The sequence below is a fragment of the Oratosquilla oratoria genome, chromosome 12 (assembly GCF_046742065.1).
Source record: "Oratosquilla oratoria isolate Oo_2021 chromosome 12, ASM4674206v1, whole genome shotgun sequence".
Lineage (NCBI taxonomy): Eukaryota > Metazoa > Arthropoda > Malacostraca > Stomatopoda > Squillidae > Oratosquilla > Oratosquilla oratoria.
The window spans coordinates 29,034,075-29,052,332 of record NC_134788.1 but is presented as its reverse complement, the minus strand read 5'-3'; the positions used below and the strand labels follow the sequence as shown (position 1 = coordinate 29,052,332).

Sequence of the window (18,258 nt, the reverse complement as noted above, 5' to 3'; positions counted from 1 at the left end):
TTCTAATTTTAGTTAGAAAGGGCATGATTAAGATTGTTGCCGCTAGATGTCCTCAACATCAACTGTAACTCACGCGGGTGCAACCGGAAGCCAGGTTCAGTACCGCATTTGCGCTCGATGTGGAGGTTTGTGTTTTTGGACAGTGCTGATGTTATTTGGAGAAGGTAAGATAATTATTTTTTTTGCATTGATATACTGGCTGTAATGATTTAGTAATCATGCTGCATATAGCCAATCGTGTGTGCATTATAGGTATGTGCCATAAAATATATCAAACATAGATGTTTTATTAAAAAATGCATAATGCGAATATTTACGTATGGGGTGAGATGGACCCCGAGGGGTCCATCTCACCCCATACTCTAAATATTTTACAAACACTTAGCATTTTCTTTTTTTTTTCCTTGTAGATGCCCCGGAAATACGTGAGGATAAGTAATAGAGGGGGATGGAATACAGAAGCAATGCAGAATGCAATATCTGCAGTTAAAGAAAAAAAGATGTGTGTGAAAGCAGCCTCCAAGGAATTTCCTCATCTTTCCACGGGTTCGTATGAAGCAAGAACTAAAGGATGGTGCTCCACCAGGAACCGGATTTGCCTGTCATCCATCTGGGTGGATGCAGCTCCCTATTTTTACAGAATGGTTTCAGCACTTTCTTGCCCACACCAAGCCATCAGTGAATGATCCAGTATTGCTGATTATGGATGGACACATGACCCATATCAAGAATCTTGATGTTATCAATCTTGCCAGGGATAATTATGTCACGATTGTTGTTTTACCACCACATTGCAGTCACCGAATGGAGCCACTGGATGTTTCATTTATGAAACCACTGAATGCCTACTATGTGAGGGCTGTTGAAACATTCCTCAGAAACAATCCTGGCAGACTTGTGACAATCTACAAAATAAGTGCTTTGTTTGGTGAGGCCTATCTCCATGCTGCTGTTCCAAACACAGCCATTAATGGGTTTAAGAAAACCGGTATCTGCCCATTGAATAAGCATGTTTTCGGAGAAGCTGCATTTTTACCTGCACACCCAACAGACTCTCCATTAGATGCTGATCAGAAAGAGGAAGATCTAACGACCATGTCGCCCCTCCTATCATGGTCACTGAGGATGAACCTGAACTGGAAGTAGCTGACATATCGGAAAACCCATGTGCTGTTCCTGTTCCTGAAAAACCAAGTCTGTTCAGGCCAGGTAGTTCACCCAAGGAAATTGTTCCCTTGCCAAAGGTGACCATAACGACACGAAAGAAAAGACCTAGGACTCAAGGGGGACCCCTCAACATGACAGGATCCCCATACAAGAATGACAGGATCCCCATACAAGAATGAGCTCGAGACAGAAGTTCAAAAGAAAAAAGAAAAAGAGGTCAGTCTAGCAAAGAAAAAAAAATAGAAGCCAAAAATAAAACAGCAATCATATCAAAGCAACTACAACGTGAAAAAAGGAAAATAAAACCAAAAACTCAACAAGCAAAAGCTGGACCATCCTGGCTTCATGAAAGCAGTAGCGAGAGTGAAGAGGATGTAAAATGGGCACAGTGAAGAGGATGTAAAATGGGCACAGAAGCAAATGTATGATGGTAAAGGATGCTGAAAGAAGGATTTTCTTTGTCATTTATTCCAGGAAGGATCTCTTTTCTTATTTTTTGGTCGAGGATTATGATGAACCCTTAGGAAGTACCCGAAAAAATGACGGGGTAAGACGGACCCCTGGGGTCCGTCTTACCCCGTCATTTTATTTCGGAAACAATAAAAGCTACCTTTTTTATTTTAAGCATAGTTTAAATTTTTCCCTCAAATAACCGTACCTAGGTTGCGTATTGGAATCATAAGACCCCAAAGTACCACCACAACCCCTAAAACATTAAAAAAATATCAAAATGTGGCTTCTAGACCCATTTCTTTCTTAAGGGGTCCGTCTTACCCCACCTTCCCCTAGGTACTGTGGTGAAAATCACGACTCGAGAGAATGTAGTGAAAAGATTAACCCATTCAACTCCGATGGCAAGATGTCTTGTCATTTGGTCAAATAAAACAAAAAATCATAAAACACCAAAATGTTTGATCAAACACCAGAAAAATATGACGTCAGTCCTCGCTTCACTGCGAGCGAAGCGAGGATTGACGTCATATTTTTCTGGTGTTTGATCAAACATTTTGGTGTTTTATGATTTTTTGTTTTATTTGACCAAATGACAAGACATCTTGTCATCGGAATTGAAAAGATAAAGAAAATAGAGAAGGTTGTTCCTAAATGCTGCTGCAATTGCGGACAAGAATATAATGCGAATTCAAGATTTTGTAACAAAAGGTCCTCTGTTCAAATCCAAAGGGTACAGGTAGACTGGTAGCAGCAAATCAGCCCGAAAACAAGCGACCTGCTGGTAATAGCGGGCCGAATGGAAATATATGTGAGCGAAGGGAAAAGGAAAGGCAAGAAAATAAGGAACAACTGCAGGGGAATGTTGGCTTGCCAAGCACACAAAACAATATTGTAGAAACGCTTGTTAGTGAACTGAGGGAATTGGAAAACGTGTTCGTGACAATGGAAAGGAGCCGGATGAGTGCAAACGGGAAAGAAACATGAATGAAAAGGGAAGGGGGAGGGATGAACAAAGCAAGGCACATGATTCTTATAAACAAGTAGAGACAAATTACTCAAAAGAAAATTAGGAGTGTAACAAAACAAATGAGAGTGTGCAGGTAGATTATGGTATATTTGCTAACAATGTAATCCTCTTGGTCAGTGCTGTAAGACAATGTTTTGTAAGCCCAAATGACGAACTTCTTAAAGCAAAGGTAATTGAAGCTACAGAGAAAATTGGTGAGGATCTCCAAAGAAATGGAGGAAAAGGAGTTAAATTGTATTACATGGAATGTTAACAGTATATATGAAAGAACTACTGATATCCACTCGTATGTTTTAACGAGTAAGGCCGATGTATTATTGTTCTAAGAATTAGGTACTGGTGGTGTAGACTTCAAATTGGCTGGATATAAAAAATTCGAACTATTGGTAAATGAAACAAACAATACAAGAGGTTTAACTACTTTTGTCAAGAATAGTATACCAACTAATTTATGTAGGTCTACAAGGATTAATGGAACTGAACTACTTTGTACTGAATTACATTTCACATATTGTGTAATTTGTGTTGTCAATATTGATGTACATGCTGATAAATTGGACATTGATGACTTGCCATATTGTACACATAATAAATAAAACAAACAAAATTGTCGATGGGTGACCTAAATGCACGACATAGTATGTTAGGAAGCAAAGGTACATACATATACCAAAGGCTTTCTCCCCCTTACACGGGGGGTAGCCAAAAAGAAAAAGGCATAGAAACCACTCACACCCATTCCATTTCCTATATATTCCACTCCCCTCCACCCTCCTCCCTCCCTCTTATCTTGGCACCTCCTGGATGACGGGTCATCCCTGCATCCTGTCCACTGCCCTGGGTCAGAAGTATCGTCGCAAGACACAGCACATCCACAGCAAGGCCGCTTCATAAATTCGACGACCCCCCCTCTCTGTCCCATCATGCAGAAAAGGAGAAGACGGGAAGAAAACCCTTCGGGCTGCGTCAATTTTTTTCTCATATGTACTTCCTCAACCCCCATGCCCCACCCACTCCCCCTCATGCATCACAGTATCATCTATACACAACCCCTCTCCATTCACCCCTATCTTCTGTCCTCTCCCGTCCTTCCTCTACAGACATTCCTCTCTTTTGTAATGCCCCTTTCACCCCCATCCATCCATCTCATCCTAGGACGCCCCCTCATATTCACTCCTTCCACACTTCTTTTACTAATCTTTCTTCACTCATTCTTCCAATGGGTCCAAACCATCCTAATACTCTTTCATCAACCCTATCTCCCAGCTCCCTTTCCACCCCTGTTCTCCTCCTCACCTCCTCATTTCTCACTCTATCCAGCTTAGTAACCCCTATCATACTTCTAAGACATTTCATCTCAAACATATTCAAACTCCTCTCTTCCTCTCTCATGTTCCATGTTTCTGCCCCGTAACAAAGGTTTGGGGTTGGGGGACAGCATAACGGAGGGATAGTCGTAGTATAAAAGTGTCATCATATCTCTATGAACAGAGTTTTCCTCTATCATGGACAAAATGATGTGTGGCTCTGGTCCGTAGGGGCGCCCCATAGAGACCCTAAAGTATCAACTGCATGCTACTTTGCCACAATAACATGCAGCCAATACCACAGAAGCAAAGGTAGTTAGAATAAAAACGGTAAAATGTTGAAAAATAGACTGGAAGCTATGGACAACGTAATGGTGCTGGGGAATGGAGGACCTACACAGGTAAGAGGGGGCCAGAATTGATTATGCCATGATATTCAATCTTGAAGAGTATAGGCCAGATCCTAAAATTGTTAGTGTCTTGTTAAGAGACCACTTCGCAATCGAAGTCACGATGAGTATAGAAAGGATGATCACAGACAAGAAAAGGAAAAGATACAATCTAAAAATAAAATATATATATATATATTAAGATTTACAGACCAAATTAGAAAATGGTATGAAACGTCTAAAAAGACAAACTCTCATAGTGACGAGAATAAACTTTATAAAGATCTGTTTGGTGAAATGGAGGAAATTATTGGTTCAGCGAAGAACACAGATAATAGAGAACGCAATAGGACTAAAACAAATTATACGGATGATGAAATGGTTAAAGGTTGGAGTAGACCAATAAGGAAAGCACAAGCAAAATGGAGTAAAAATCCTAACTCACAAAACTAAGAAATCGCGCGACACATGGCTAGCCACACAACAGAAAAAAAAAAATCTGAAAGGGAAAAATACTGGAATAAATTCTTAGTAAACATCTCGGCTACCAGATCATTAAGTAACGTGTGGCGCGAAGTTAACAAAGTCCATGGAATCAAAAAGAAGGCAGTTGCTTATCCAGACCCAACAATTAAAGCTAATGAACTGGTAAAGAAATGGTGTGATACTTCTAGTATTGCAGGCCTCCCAAGTCAAGTACAAATCTGTTTAAATAATGAACTTACGACAAGGCAGGAACAGGTAACAAATCAAATGACACTAAACGACGAAACCTGTGTTCCAATAACGAAAGATGAACTCTCGTATGCTATTAACCCGTTAACTCCGATATGCCGCCCGGGAGGCAGCACTGGGGAGAACCGATATGCCGCCCGGGCGGCACGATATTCAACCCCTTACAGAAATCGCGCTAGATTTGGTAGCGCTTTCATACTTTTAGGGAAGTTTGTCTGACTTATCAACACTGCCCAGAAAATGCTACGGTGCCAGTTAGTGCCTTCATACACGCGGTAGAGCGTTGATATGCGTGGTGACTCGGAAGTGCTTTTTGCATCTTATTTATCGGGATTATCTACCTCAATCAGTGTGACATTAGTGTAAACATGCCTCAAGGCATAGGTTCCCAAACTTTACCATGCCAAGGACCCCCCAGATATTTAAGTCCCATCCGAGGACCCCTAGTCAATCAAAAGTTATCATTACCATACCAAGATACCCATTACATGATTATAATGCAGTAAATTTACTATTTGCATATTCCTACACAAAGAAAGTATAAAAATGAGCATTTAGAATATTTTCAAAATTTTGCCGATTTTCGTTTTAAAAACTTTTCCATCTTCAGTTCGCACTTTCTGTAAGCATAGAATAAAGCTTGAATGAATATAAATAGTAATTAAAAAGAAACAAATGAAATATTATGACAGATATAAAAATGTAATAGAGAAGTGCTGGCTGATTGCACAACAAAATATCGATATCACCGACACTATAATGACAGAAAATCAGTGTTGTATATTTTTATAATTATATAGTTTTTTTCTGGAGTAAATTTTATTTCATTGTGTCGCGGACCCCCTAGGACCTTCTCAGGGACCCCCAGGGGTCCGGGGACCCCAGTTTGGGAACCACTGCCTCAAGGAACTAAGAGGAAGCTTTTGTATGCGAGTGACAGTGATCCATACGATCGAGAACCAAAAACAGAGGAAAGTGATTGTGATAGTGACACTCGTAGGCCAAGCAGGGCTAGTAACTTCAACCACTCTTCCTCGTCGCCAAATCCACCAAATAATTTTGTCTACACATTTATTGTATCCCTATCTGGTGCAAAAGGTGTTTGAAACCAAACTGCGCTGATACCAACCATCGTGCAGGATCGGCTGAGCACGGCGTAGCACGCCGCCCGAGTCTGGTAGTAAAAGTTACCGCTACTGATTCTTGCACCAGATCTACAACTTCCGACCTTTCTCATGGCCATCCTAGAGTGGGTATATGATTTTTATGTGTCTTGGCCGATGCGCCTGAGTATTCCAAAGAAGTTAAGCATGGTTTTATTAAATTTGGTAAGACTCGAGGGGTTGTCGGATTTTACGGGTTAGAAAAGGTAAATCCACAGCACCAGGAGAAGATGGTATAACTTATGATATAATGAATTGTCTGATAGTGAAGGAAAATAGTCCATTGCTACATCTAATCAACCTGTCGTATGAAAATAGCAAATTACCTGAAAGCTGGAAAATAGCGACCATTATACCAGTAACAAAAGGAAATGGAGAAGATAGACCGATATCATTAACCCATTAAACTCCGATGACAAGATGTCTTGTCATTTGGTCAAATAAAACAAAAAATCATAAAACACCAAAATGTTTGATCAAACACCAGAAAAATATGACGTCAGTCGCGAGCGAAGCGAGGACTGACGTCATATTTTTCTGGTGTTTGATCAAACATTTTGGTGTTTTATGATTTTTTGTTTTATTTGACCAAATGACAAGACATCTTGTCATCGGAGTTTAGTGGGTTAACATTATGTCTTCTATGCAAGTGTATGGAAAGAGTAATACTAAATAGGTTATTGTATGTGATAGGAGATCAACTGTCGGGAAATATACCTCAGAGGAAAGAGTACAGCAGAATGTGTTATTCAACTACTATGCAACACAAATGCCAAATGCAGGGTATTTGTAGATTCAAAGGGAGCCTTTGCAGGGCCAATAAATATGTTATGCTGATAGAACTACTAGCAAATAAAGGTGTTAAAGGGAAATTGCTACAATTGGTAAAGGACTACTTAAGTGGAAGAAAAGTAAAAGTGTGGCATCAAGGGTTTGAATCAAACACAATGGAAATGGACTTGGGGACACCGCAAAGTGGTGCACTCAGTCCTACACTATTTAATGTGTTGATGGACAAAATTGCTGCACGGCATAACTTTACCTCAGGAACACAAATCATCATCTATGCCGATGATATGGGACTACAATGTGCAAACGAAAGCATAATGGAAAATGCATTGGCAGAACTTAAAGGTCTATGCTTAGACATGGGATTAGTAATAAATGAAAATAAAAGCAAAGTACAAACACGAATGAGGAATGATAAAACCTTTGAAATAAATGGAATAAATTTAGAGAAAGTCTTAAATTATAAATACTTAGGTATTCATGTTGGATTTCAGATGAGAAGTAATGAAATAGACTGTTTGAAACAAGTCGTCTGCACATCAAGACTAAAACCGTTGCAGGTATTGGCCAACAAATGAATTGGAGCTGGAATCCCGGTCCTAAGAATGATGTATATAACCACAATCAGATCGTTGACAGACTATGCTGCGCCATTGCTAATAGCATGCACAGAAAACAAACTGAAACCACTAGAAATGATGCAAAATAATAAAGCCATGAGAATGATATAAGGCAGTCCGAGAACTACACGAATCGAAATCATGGGACTAGAACTAAATTTTTCAAGCATCATAATTAGAGTAAAGAACTAGCAGTAAGTTCAATTGTAAGAATAAGAAACTGCGAAAGGAAATTAGCGGAGGAAATGGCTTCAGACACTGTTAGAAAGAACAAATACTTGACAAGACTGCGGCGTGAAGCACTATGACTATGAAGTGGACTATGAAGTACTCGAATACTGTCGTATAATACCTAAGGACACCAAACTTCAACCTTGGACCACACTCAAAGTACCAATATACATAAACAAGATGGACACTAAGGAATGTGATTTGAGCAGTAATAAACTAAGGCACCAATTCTTGTCTCGAATCAAGAATTAATTCCACACATACTTACTGTGATGGATCAGTAAATGGAGTTAGAGCAGGGTGTGATGTAGTCATAAGAGAATATTTGGAAGACGAAATAAGTACAGACACTTTACTCTCAAAGAGACTAGAAGGCAAAGCCTGAACGACAGCCACAGAATTACATGCTATGCATGAAGGACTAAGGGGGAGGGGTAATTTATCATAAAAAATATCTATATTTTCAGCGACAGCCGAAGTGCACTGGGGAGAACCGATATGCCGCCCGGGCGGCACGATATTCAACCCCTTACAGAAATCGCGCTAGATTTGGTAGCGCTTTCATACTTTTAGGGAAGTTTGTCTGACTTATCAACACTGCCCAGAAAATGCTACGATGCCAGTTAGTGCCTTCATACACGCGGTAGAGCGTTGATATGCGTGGTGACTCGGAAGTGCTTTTTGCATCTTATTTATCGGGATTATCTACCTCAATCAGTGTGATATTAGTGTAAACATGCCTCAAGGCATAGATTCCCAAACTTTACCATGCCAAGGACCCCCCAGATATTTAAGTCCCATCCGAGGACCCCCAGCCAATCAAAAGTTATTATTACCATACCAAGATACCCATTACATGATTATAATGCAGTAAATTTACTATTTGCATATTCCTACACAAAGAAAGTATAAAAATAAGCATTTAAGATATTTTCAAATTTTTGTCGATTTTCGTTTTAAAAACTTTTCCATCTTCAGTTCACACTTTCTGTAAGCATAGAATAAAGCTTGAATGAATATAAATAGTAATTAAAAAGAAACAAATGAAATATTATGACATATAAAAATGTAATAGAGAAGTGCTGGCTGATTGCACAACAAAATATCGATATCACCGACACTATAATGACAGAGAATCAGTGTTGTATATTTTTATAATTATATAGTTTTTTTCTGGAGTAAATTTTATTTCATTGTGTCGCGGACCCCCTAGGACCTTCTCAGGGACCCCCAGGGGTCCGGGGACCCCAGTTTGGGAACCACTGCCTCAAGGAACTAAGAGGAAGCTTTTGTATGCGAGTGACAGTGATCCATACGATCGAGAACCAAAGACAGAGGAAAGTGATTGTGATAGTGACACTCGTAGGCCAAGCAGGGCTAGTAACTTCAACCACTCTTCCTCGTCGCCAAATCCACCAAATAATTTTTTCTGCGCGTTTATTGTGTCCCTAAGAACTTGCTCTATCTATCTGGTGCAAAAGTTTGAAACCAAACTGCGCTGATACCAACCATCGTACAGGATCGGCTGAGCACGCCGTAGCACGCCGCCCGAGTCTGGTAGTAAAAGTTACCGCTACTGATTCTCGCACCAGATCTCAGATCTACAACTTCCGACCTTTCTCATGGCCATCCTAGAGTGGGTATATGATTTTTATGTGTCTTGGCCGATGCGCCTGAGTATTCCAAAGAAGTTAAGCATGGTTTTATTAAATTTGGTAAGACTCGAGGGGTTGTCGGATTTTACGGGTTAGAAAAGGTAAATCCACAGCACCAGGAGAAGATGGTATAACTTATGATATAATGAATTGTCTGATAGTGAAGGAAAATAGTCCATTGCTACATCTAATCAACCTGTCGTATGAAAATAGCAAATTACCTGAAAGCTGGAAAATAGCGACCATTATACCAGTAACAAAAGGAAATGGAGAAGATAGACCGATATCGTTAACCCATTAAACTCCGATGACAAGATGTCTTGTCATTTGGTCAAATAAAACAAAAAATCATAAAACACCAAAATGTTTGATCAAACACCAGAAAAATATGACGTCAGTCGCGAGCGAAGCGAGGACTGACGTCATATTTTTCTGGTGTTTGATCAAACATTTTGGTGTTTTATGATTTTTTGTTTTATTTGACCAAATGACAAGACATCTTGTCATCGGAGTTTAGTGGGTTAACATCATGTCTTCTATGCAAATGTATGGAAAGAGTAATTCTAAATAGGTTATTGTATGTGATAGGAGATCAACTGTCGGGAAATATACACGGATACCTCAGAGGAAAGAGCACAGCAAAATGTGTTATTAAACTACTATGCAACACAAATGCCAAATGCAGGGTATTTGTAAATTCAAAGGGAGCCTTTGCAGGGCCAATAAATATGTTACACTGATGGAACTAGCAAATAAAGATGTTAAAAGGAAAATTGCTACAATGGGTAAAGGACTATTCAAGTGGAAGAAAAGTAAAAGTGTGGCATCAAGGGTGTGAATCAACCACATTGGAAATGGACTTAGGGACACCACAAGGTGGTGCACTCAGTCCTACACTATTTAATGTGTTGATGGACAAAATTGCACGGCATAACTTTACCTCAGGAACACAGATCATCATCTATGCGGATGATATGGTACTACAATGTGCAAACGAAAGCATAATGGAAGAGGCACTGGCAGAACTTAAAGGTCTATGCTTAGACATGGGATTAGTAATAAATGAAAATAAAAGCAAAGTACAAACACGAATGAGGAATGATAAAACATTTGAAATAAATGGAATAAGTTTAGAGAAAGTCTTAGGTATCCATGTTGGATTTCAGATGAGAAGCAATGAAATAGACTATTTGAAACAAGTCGTCTGCACATCAAGACTAAAGCCGTTGCAGGTATTGGCCAACTAAGGAATTGGAGCTGGAATCCCGGTTCTAGGAGTGATATATATAACCACAATCAGATCGTTGACAGACTATGCTGCGCCATTTCTAATAGCATGCACAGAACAAACTGAAACCACCAGAAATGATGCAAAATAATAAAGCCATGAGAATGATATTAGGCAGTCCGAGAACTACACGAATCGAAATCATGAGACTAGAACTAAATTTTTCAAGCATCACAATTAGAGTGAAAGAACTAGCAGTAAGGTCAATTGTAAGAATGATAAGAAACGGTGAAAGGAAATTAGCGGAGGAAATAGCTTCAGACCCTGTTAGAAAGAACAAATACTTGACAAGACTGCGGCGTGAAGCAGTAATGGATTATGAAATACTCGAATACTGTCGTATAATACATAAGGACACCAAACTTAAACCTTGGACCACACTCAAAGTACCAATAAACATAAACAAGCTGGACACTAAGGAATGTGATTTGAACAGTAATAAACTGAGGCAGCAATTCTTGTCTCGAATCAAGAATTAATTCCACACATACTTACTGTGATGGATCAGCGAATGGGGTTAGAGCAGGGTGTAATGTAGTCATAAGAGAATATTTGGAAGACGAAATAAGTACAGACACTTTACTCTCAAAGAGACTAGAAGGCAAAGTCTGAACGACAGCCACAGAATTACATGCTATGCATGAAGGACTAAGGGGGAGGGGTAATTTATCATAAAAAATATCTATATTTTCAGCGACAGCCAGAGTGCACTGCTTGCATTGGACAGTACAAACCCATCGAATGCAGAAGGAGGTAGAAAAATGTAAGAAACTGGTGGTTCAAATTAACGAGTTAGGTTATTCTGTGAATTTCTTTTGGATACCTTCCCACATTGGCATACATTTGAACGAAGTAGCTGACAAATTGGCAAAAGAAGCCACAGGTAAAAATATATATATCAAAAGCAAAGTAAGTTTCAGTGAAATCAAGAAGTCGACAATGAACAAGGGGAGAAACGAATGGGAGACAAGAGAAATTCAACGAGTATTAAACAGTGGAAGTGGAAGTACGAGGCATTATTTGTACGTAACTGAGAATACAAGAGTCGCTAATGGTAAGGCTGGAGCGAAGGTAGATACAATAACCATGAGAATGAGGCTGGGATACAGAAATTGTTGGCAATATGTAGGCGATGGTGTACCATGTAAGTTGTGTAGACAAACAAATTCACATAGTTCCTTACAACATTATGTAATGGAATGTAGGGGACTAATGGAATATGGGCATCCTGACCTTAATGATTACTCTGAACAGGTATGTTACTTTTTAAATAATAACATTCCTAAAAAATTGTGAAAAAGTTCACAAAAGTAAAGCTGAATTAATTATTTAAACGTCTGTGCGGCTATATTAGCATGCTAATACACCCCTTCTTATGTATAATTTCTATATGTCAATAAATATTTTTAATTTGATTTTGAATTTGTGTTTTTGAATTTGATTTTGTGTTTTGAATTCGTGTTTGTTGTCGTTTGCGCATGCGCCATGACGTCATGGGCAGAGATTGGTAGATAAATATATACATATATATAAAAAAGAAAATTGAATAACGAAGAAAAGAGCGAAAGAGAAAAGAAAGAAAAGAAGGAGAAAGAACAAGTTAATTTTAAATTTTAGTTTAATCGTTTGTCGTCTTCGGGCTTATGTCTTTTCAGCACGCGACGTGACGTTGTCGTGGGTTTGGTTCGGCATGGACAAGCCAGGGAAAATGAGACTCACAATAACACTTAAACCAAGGTTTAATGGTTAATATGCTCGGAGGGAACAACGTAGTCTCGTTAGGAGAAGGTCCGGAGTGATCGAGGGAAGGCCTCATCAAGCGTCTACGTGGCTGTGGGCCAAGAGCCACACACAGGAGGGATTGAGACGACTTGCTGGAGAGGAGGACTGGTCCCGAGGCCTCTTGCTGGAGAGAACTGCTGCTTGAAGTTGAGCCCGGGAGTGAAGTCGGGAGAGATCTGCTCATCTTAGTTGTGGGGCAGATAGATGTGGGGCAGACCCACTTACTCGATTATTATCACGACACGCAAATATTTTAAAGAAGGCTGGTGGGAAAGTGGAGAGATTTCCAAGTTCCTGATTGGCTGACCAGCGGCGCGTCACCACAGGTTTGTTGTCTTTTGCGCATGCGCCGTGACGTCATGGGCAGAGACTTGTAGATAAAAAATAAATAACGAAGAAATACATTAATAGATAAAAAAGATAAGACATAAAATCAAATAATAAAGAAAAGAGAGAAAGGAGAAATAATTAATTTTGAAAGAATTAATCGTTGGTCATCGTCGGGTTTGTTGCTCGTGCGCCGTGACGTCATGAGCAGAGACTGATAGATAGAAAAATAAATAACGAAGAAATACATTAATAGATAAAAAAGATAAGACAAAATATTAAATAGTAAAGACAAGAGAGAAAGGAGAAAGAATTGATTTTGAAAGAATTAATTGTTGCTCGTCTTCGGGTTTGTTGTCTTTTGCGCATGCGTCGTGACGTCATGGGCAGAGACTGCTAGATAAAAAAATAAACAATAAAGAAATACATTAATAGATCAAAAAGATAATACACAAAATTAAATGATAAAGAAAATAAAGAAAGAAGAAAGAATTAATTTTGAAATTTAGGTAGAACGTTGGTCGTCTTCGGGTTTGTTGTCTTTTGCGCATGCGTCGTGACGTCATAGGCAGAGAGTGGTAGATAAAAAAAATAACGAAAAATAAATAACATTAATAGAACAAAAATATAACACATAGAATTAAATAACAAAGGAAAGAGAGAAAGGAAAAATAATTAATTTTGAATTTTAGATTAATCATTGGTCGTCGACGGGTTTGTTGTCTTTAGCACATACGCCGTGACGTCATGAGCAGAAACTGGTGATAATAAATAAATAACGAAGAAATACATAAATAGATAAAAAAGATAAGATATAAAATTAAAGAAAGGAGAAAATAAATTTTGAAAGAATTAATTGTTGGTCGTCTTCGGGTTTGTTGTCTTTTGCGCATGCGTCTTGACGTCATGGGCAGAGACTGGTAGATAAAAAATATAAATAATAAAGAAATATATTAATAGATCAAAAAGGTAAAACAAAAAATTAAATAACAAAGGAAAGAGAGCAAGGCGAAAGAATTAATTTTGAAAGAATTAATTGTTGGTCATCTTCGAGTTTGTTGTCTTTTGCGCATGCGCCGTGACGTCACGGGCAGAGACTGGTAGATAAAAAATATAAATAACGAAGAAATACATTAATAGATCAAAAAGATAAAACATAAAATTAAACAACAAAGAAAAGGGAGAAAGGAGAAAGAATAAATTTTGAAAGAATTAATTGTTGGTCGTCTTGGGGTTTGTTCTCTTTTGCGCATGCGCCGTGACGTCACGGGCAGAGACTGGTAGATAAAAAAATAAATAATAAAGAAATACATTAAGATATCAAAAAGATAAAACATAAAATTAAATAACAAAGGAAAGAGATTAAGGAGAAAGAACTAATTTTTAATTCTAGGTTGATTGTTAGTCGTCGTCGTGTTGTTGTCTTTTGCGCATGCGCCGTGACGTCATGGGCAGAGACTGGTAGATAAAAAATATAAATAATGAAGAAATACATTAATAGATCAAAAATATAAAACACACAATTAAATAATAAAGAAAATAGAGAAAGGAGAAGGAATTAATTTTGAATTTTAGGTTGATCGTTGGTCGTCGTCGTGTTTCTTGTCTTTTGTGCATGCGCCGTGACGTCACGGGCAGAGACTGGTAGATAAAAAAATGAATAACGAAGAAATAAAAAATATAAATAATAAAGAAATATATTAATAGATCAAAAAGATCAAACATGAAATTAAATAACAAGGGAAAGAGAGCAAGGCGAAAATAAATTTTGAAAGAATTAATTGTTGGTCGTCTTGGGGTTTGTTCTCTTTTGCGCATGCGCCGTGACGTCACGGGCAGAGACTGGTAGATAAAAAAATAAATAATAAAGAAATACATTAAGATATCAAAAAGATAAAACATAAAATTAAATAACAAAGGAAAGAGATTAAGGAAAAAGAACTAATTTTTAATTCTAGGTTGATTGTTAGTCGTCGTCGTGTTGTTGTCTTTTGCGCATGCGCCGTGACGTCACGGGCAGAGACTGGTAGATAAAAAATATGAATAACGAAGAAATACATTAATAGATCAAAAAGATAAAACATAAAATTAAACAACAAAGAAAAGGGAGAAAGGAGAAAGAATAAATTTTGAAAGAATTAATTGTTGGTCGTCTTGGGGTTTGTTCTCTTTTGCGCATGCGCCGTGACGTCACGGGCAGAGACTGGTAGATAAAAAAAATAAATAATAAAGAAATACATTAAGATATCAAAAAGATAAAACATAAAATTAAATAACAAAGGAAAGAGATTAAGGAGAAAGAACTAATTTTTAATTCTAGGTTGATTGTTAGTCGTCGTCGTGTTGTTGTCTTTTGCGCATGCGCCGTGACGTCATGGGCAGAGACTGGTAGATAAAAAATATAAATAACGAAGAAATACGTTAATAGATCAAAAAGGTAAAACATAAAATTAAATAATAAAGAAAATAGAGAAAGGAGAAGGAATTAATTTTGAATTTTAGGTTGATCGTTGGTCGTCGTCGTGTTTCTTGTCTTTTGCGCATGCGCCGTGACGTCACGGGCAGAGACTGGTAGATAAAAAATATAAATAACGAAGAAATACATTAATAGATCAAAAAGATAAAACATAAAATTAAACAACAAAGAAAAGGGAGAAAGGAGAAAGAATAAATTTTGAAAGAATTAATTGTTGGTCGTCTTGGGGTTTGTTCTCTTTTGCGCATGCGCCGTGACGTCACGGGCAGAGACTGGTAGATAAAAAAATAAATAATAAAGAAATACATTAAGATATCAAAAGGATAAAACATAAAATTAAATAACAAAGGAAAGAGATTAAGGAGAAAGAACTAATTTTTAATTCTAGGTTGATTGTTAGTCGTCGTCGTGTTGTTGTCTTTTGTGCATGCGCCGTGACGTCATGGGCAGAGACTGGTAGATAAAAAATATAAATAACGAAGAAATACATTAATAGATCAAAAAGATAAAACACACAATTAAATAATAAAGAAAATAGAGAAAGGAGAAGGAATTAATTTTGAATTTTAGGTTGATCGTTGGTCGTCGTCGTGTTTCTTGTCTTTTGTGCATGCGCCGTGACGTCACGGGCAGAGACTGGTAGATAAAAAAATGAATAACGAAGAAATAAAAAATATAAATAATAAAGAAATATATTAATAGATCAAAAAGATCAAACATGAAATTAAATAACAAGGGAAAGAGAGCAAGGCGAAAGAATAAATTTTGAAAGAATTAATTGTTGGTCGTCTTGGGGTTTGTTCTCTTTTGCGCATGCGCCGTGACGTCACGGGCAGAGACTGGTAGATAAAAAAAATAAATAATAAAGAAATACATTAATAGATCAAAAAGATAAAACATAAAATTAAACAACAAAGAAAAGGGAGAAAGGAGAAAGAATAAATTTTGAAAGAATTAATTGTTGGTCGTCTTGGGGTTTGTTCTCTTTTGCGCATGCGCCGTGACGTCACGGGCAGAGACTGGTAGACAAAAAAAAATAATAATAATAAAGAAATACATTAAGATATCAAAAAGATAAAACATAAAATTAAATAACAAAGGAAAGAGATTAAGGAGAAAGAACTAATTTTTAATTCTAGGTTGATTGTTAGTCGTCGTCGTGTTGTTGTCTTTTGCGCATGCGCCGTGACGTCACGGGCAGAGACTGGTAGATAAAAAATATAAATAACGAAGAAATACATTAATAGATCAAAAAGATAAAACATAAAATTAAACAACAAAGAAAAGGGAGAAAGGAGAAAGAATAAATTTTGAAAGAATTAATTGTTGGTCGTCTTGGGGTTTGTTCTCTTTTGCGCATGCGCCGTGACGTCACGGGCAGAGACTGGTAGATAAAAAAAATAAATAATAAAGAAATACATTAAGATATCAAAAAGATAAAACATAAAATTAAATAACAAAGGAAAGAGATTAAGGAGAAAGAACTAATTTTTAATTCTAGGTTGATTGTTAGTCGTCGTCGTGTTGTTGTCTTTTGCGCATGCGCCGTGACGTCATGGGCAGAGACTGGTAGATAAAAAATATAAATAACGAAGAAATACGTTAATAGATCAAAAAGGTAAAACATAAAATTAAATAATAAAGAAAATAGAGAAAGGAGAAGGAATTAATTTTGAATTTTAGGTTGATCGTTGGTCGTCGTCGTGTTTCTTGTCTTTTGCGCATGCGCCGTGACGTCACGGGCAGAGACTGGTAGATAAAAAATATAAATAACGAAGAAATACATTAATAGATCAAAAAGATAAAACATAAAATTAAACAACAAAGAAAAGGGAGAAAGGAGAAAGAATAAATTTTGAAAGAATTAATTGTTGGTCGTCTTGGGGTTTGTTCTCTTTTGCGCATGCGCCGTGACGTCACGGGCAGAGACTGGTAGATAAAAAAAAATAATAATAAAGAAATACATTAAGATATCAAAAAGATAAAACATAAAATTAAATAACAAAGGAAAGAGATTAAGGAGAAAGAACTAATTTTTAATTCTAGGTTGATTGTTAGTCGTCGTCGTGTTGTTGTCTTTTGCGCATGCGCCGTGACGTCATGGGCAGAGACTGGTAGATAAAAAATATAAATAACGAAGAAATACATTAATAGATCAAAAAGATAAAACATAAAATTAAATAATAAAGAAAATAGAGAAAGGAGAAGGAATTAATTTTGAATTTTAGGTTGATCGTTGGTCGTCGTCGTGTTTCTTGTCTTTTGCGCATGCGTCGTGACGTCACGGGCAGAGACAGGTAGATAAAAAAAAATAGATAACGAAGAAATGCATTAATAGATCAAAAAGATAAGACATAAGATTGATTAATTTTGAAATTTAGGCTAATCGTTGGTCGTCTTCGAGTTTGTTGTCTTTTGCGCATGCGCCGTGACGTCACGGGCAGAGACTGGTAGATAAAAAAAAAAAATAATAATAAAGAAATACATTAATAGATCAAAAAGATAAAACATATAATTAAATAACAAAGAAAAAAAAGCAAGGAGAAGGAATTGATTTTGAATTTTAGGTTGATCGTTAGTCGTCGTTGTGTTTCTTGTCTTTTGCGCATGCGCCGTGACGTCACGGGCAGAGACTGGTAGATATAAAATATAAATAACGAAGAAATACATTAATAGATCAAAAAGATAAGACAAAATTAAATAACAAAGAAAAGAGAGAAAGGAGAAATAATTAATTTTGTAAGAACTAATTGTTGGTCGTCTTTTGCACATGCGTCGTGACGTCACGGGCAGAGACTGGTAGATAAAAAAAATCAATAATAAAGAAATACATCAAAATATCAAAAAGA

General features: G+C 37.3%; 2 protein-coding genes across 2 annotated transcripts; both read left to right on the top strand.

Moving 5' to 3' along the window:
* The first annotated feature begins 552 nt into the window (after nt 1-552).
* On the top strand, nt 553-1,146 carry LOC143030298 (uncharacterized). Its single transcript, XM_076193451.1, has one exon. The coding sequence runs from the start codon at nt 553-555 to the stop codon at nt 1,144-1,146; it is 594 nt and encodes a 197-aa protein (XP_076049566.1).
* A 9,244-nt stretch (nt 1,147-10,390) lies between these two features.
* LOC143030297 (uncharacterized) lies at nt 10,391-10,783 on the top strand. Its single transcript, XM_076193450.1, has one exon. The coding sequence runs from the start codon at nt 10,391-10,393 to the stop codon at nt 10,781-10,783; it is 393 nt and encodes a 130-aa protein (XP_076049565.1).
* The last annotated feature ends 7,475 nt before the right edge of the window (nt 10,784-18,258 follow it).

Bases quoted from the DNA above. Each gene is read 5' to 3' on its own strand.
- LOC143030297 (XM_076193450.1), top strand. From the start codon at position 10,391: ATGGACTTAGGGACACCACAAGGTGGTGCACTCAGTCCTACACTATTT.
- LOC143030298 (XM_076193451.1), top strand. From the start codon at position 553: ATGAAGCAAGAACTAAAGGATGGTGCTCCACCAGGAACCGGATTTGCC.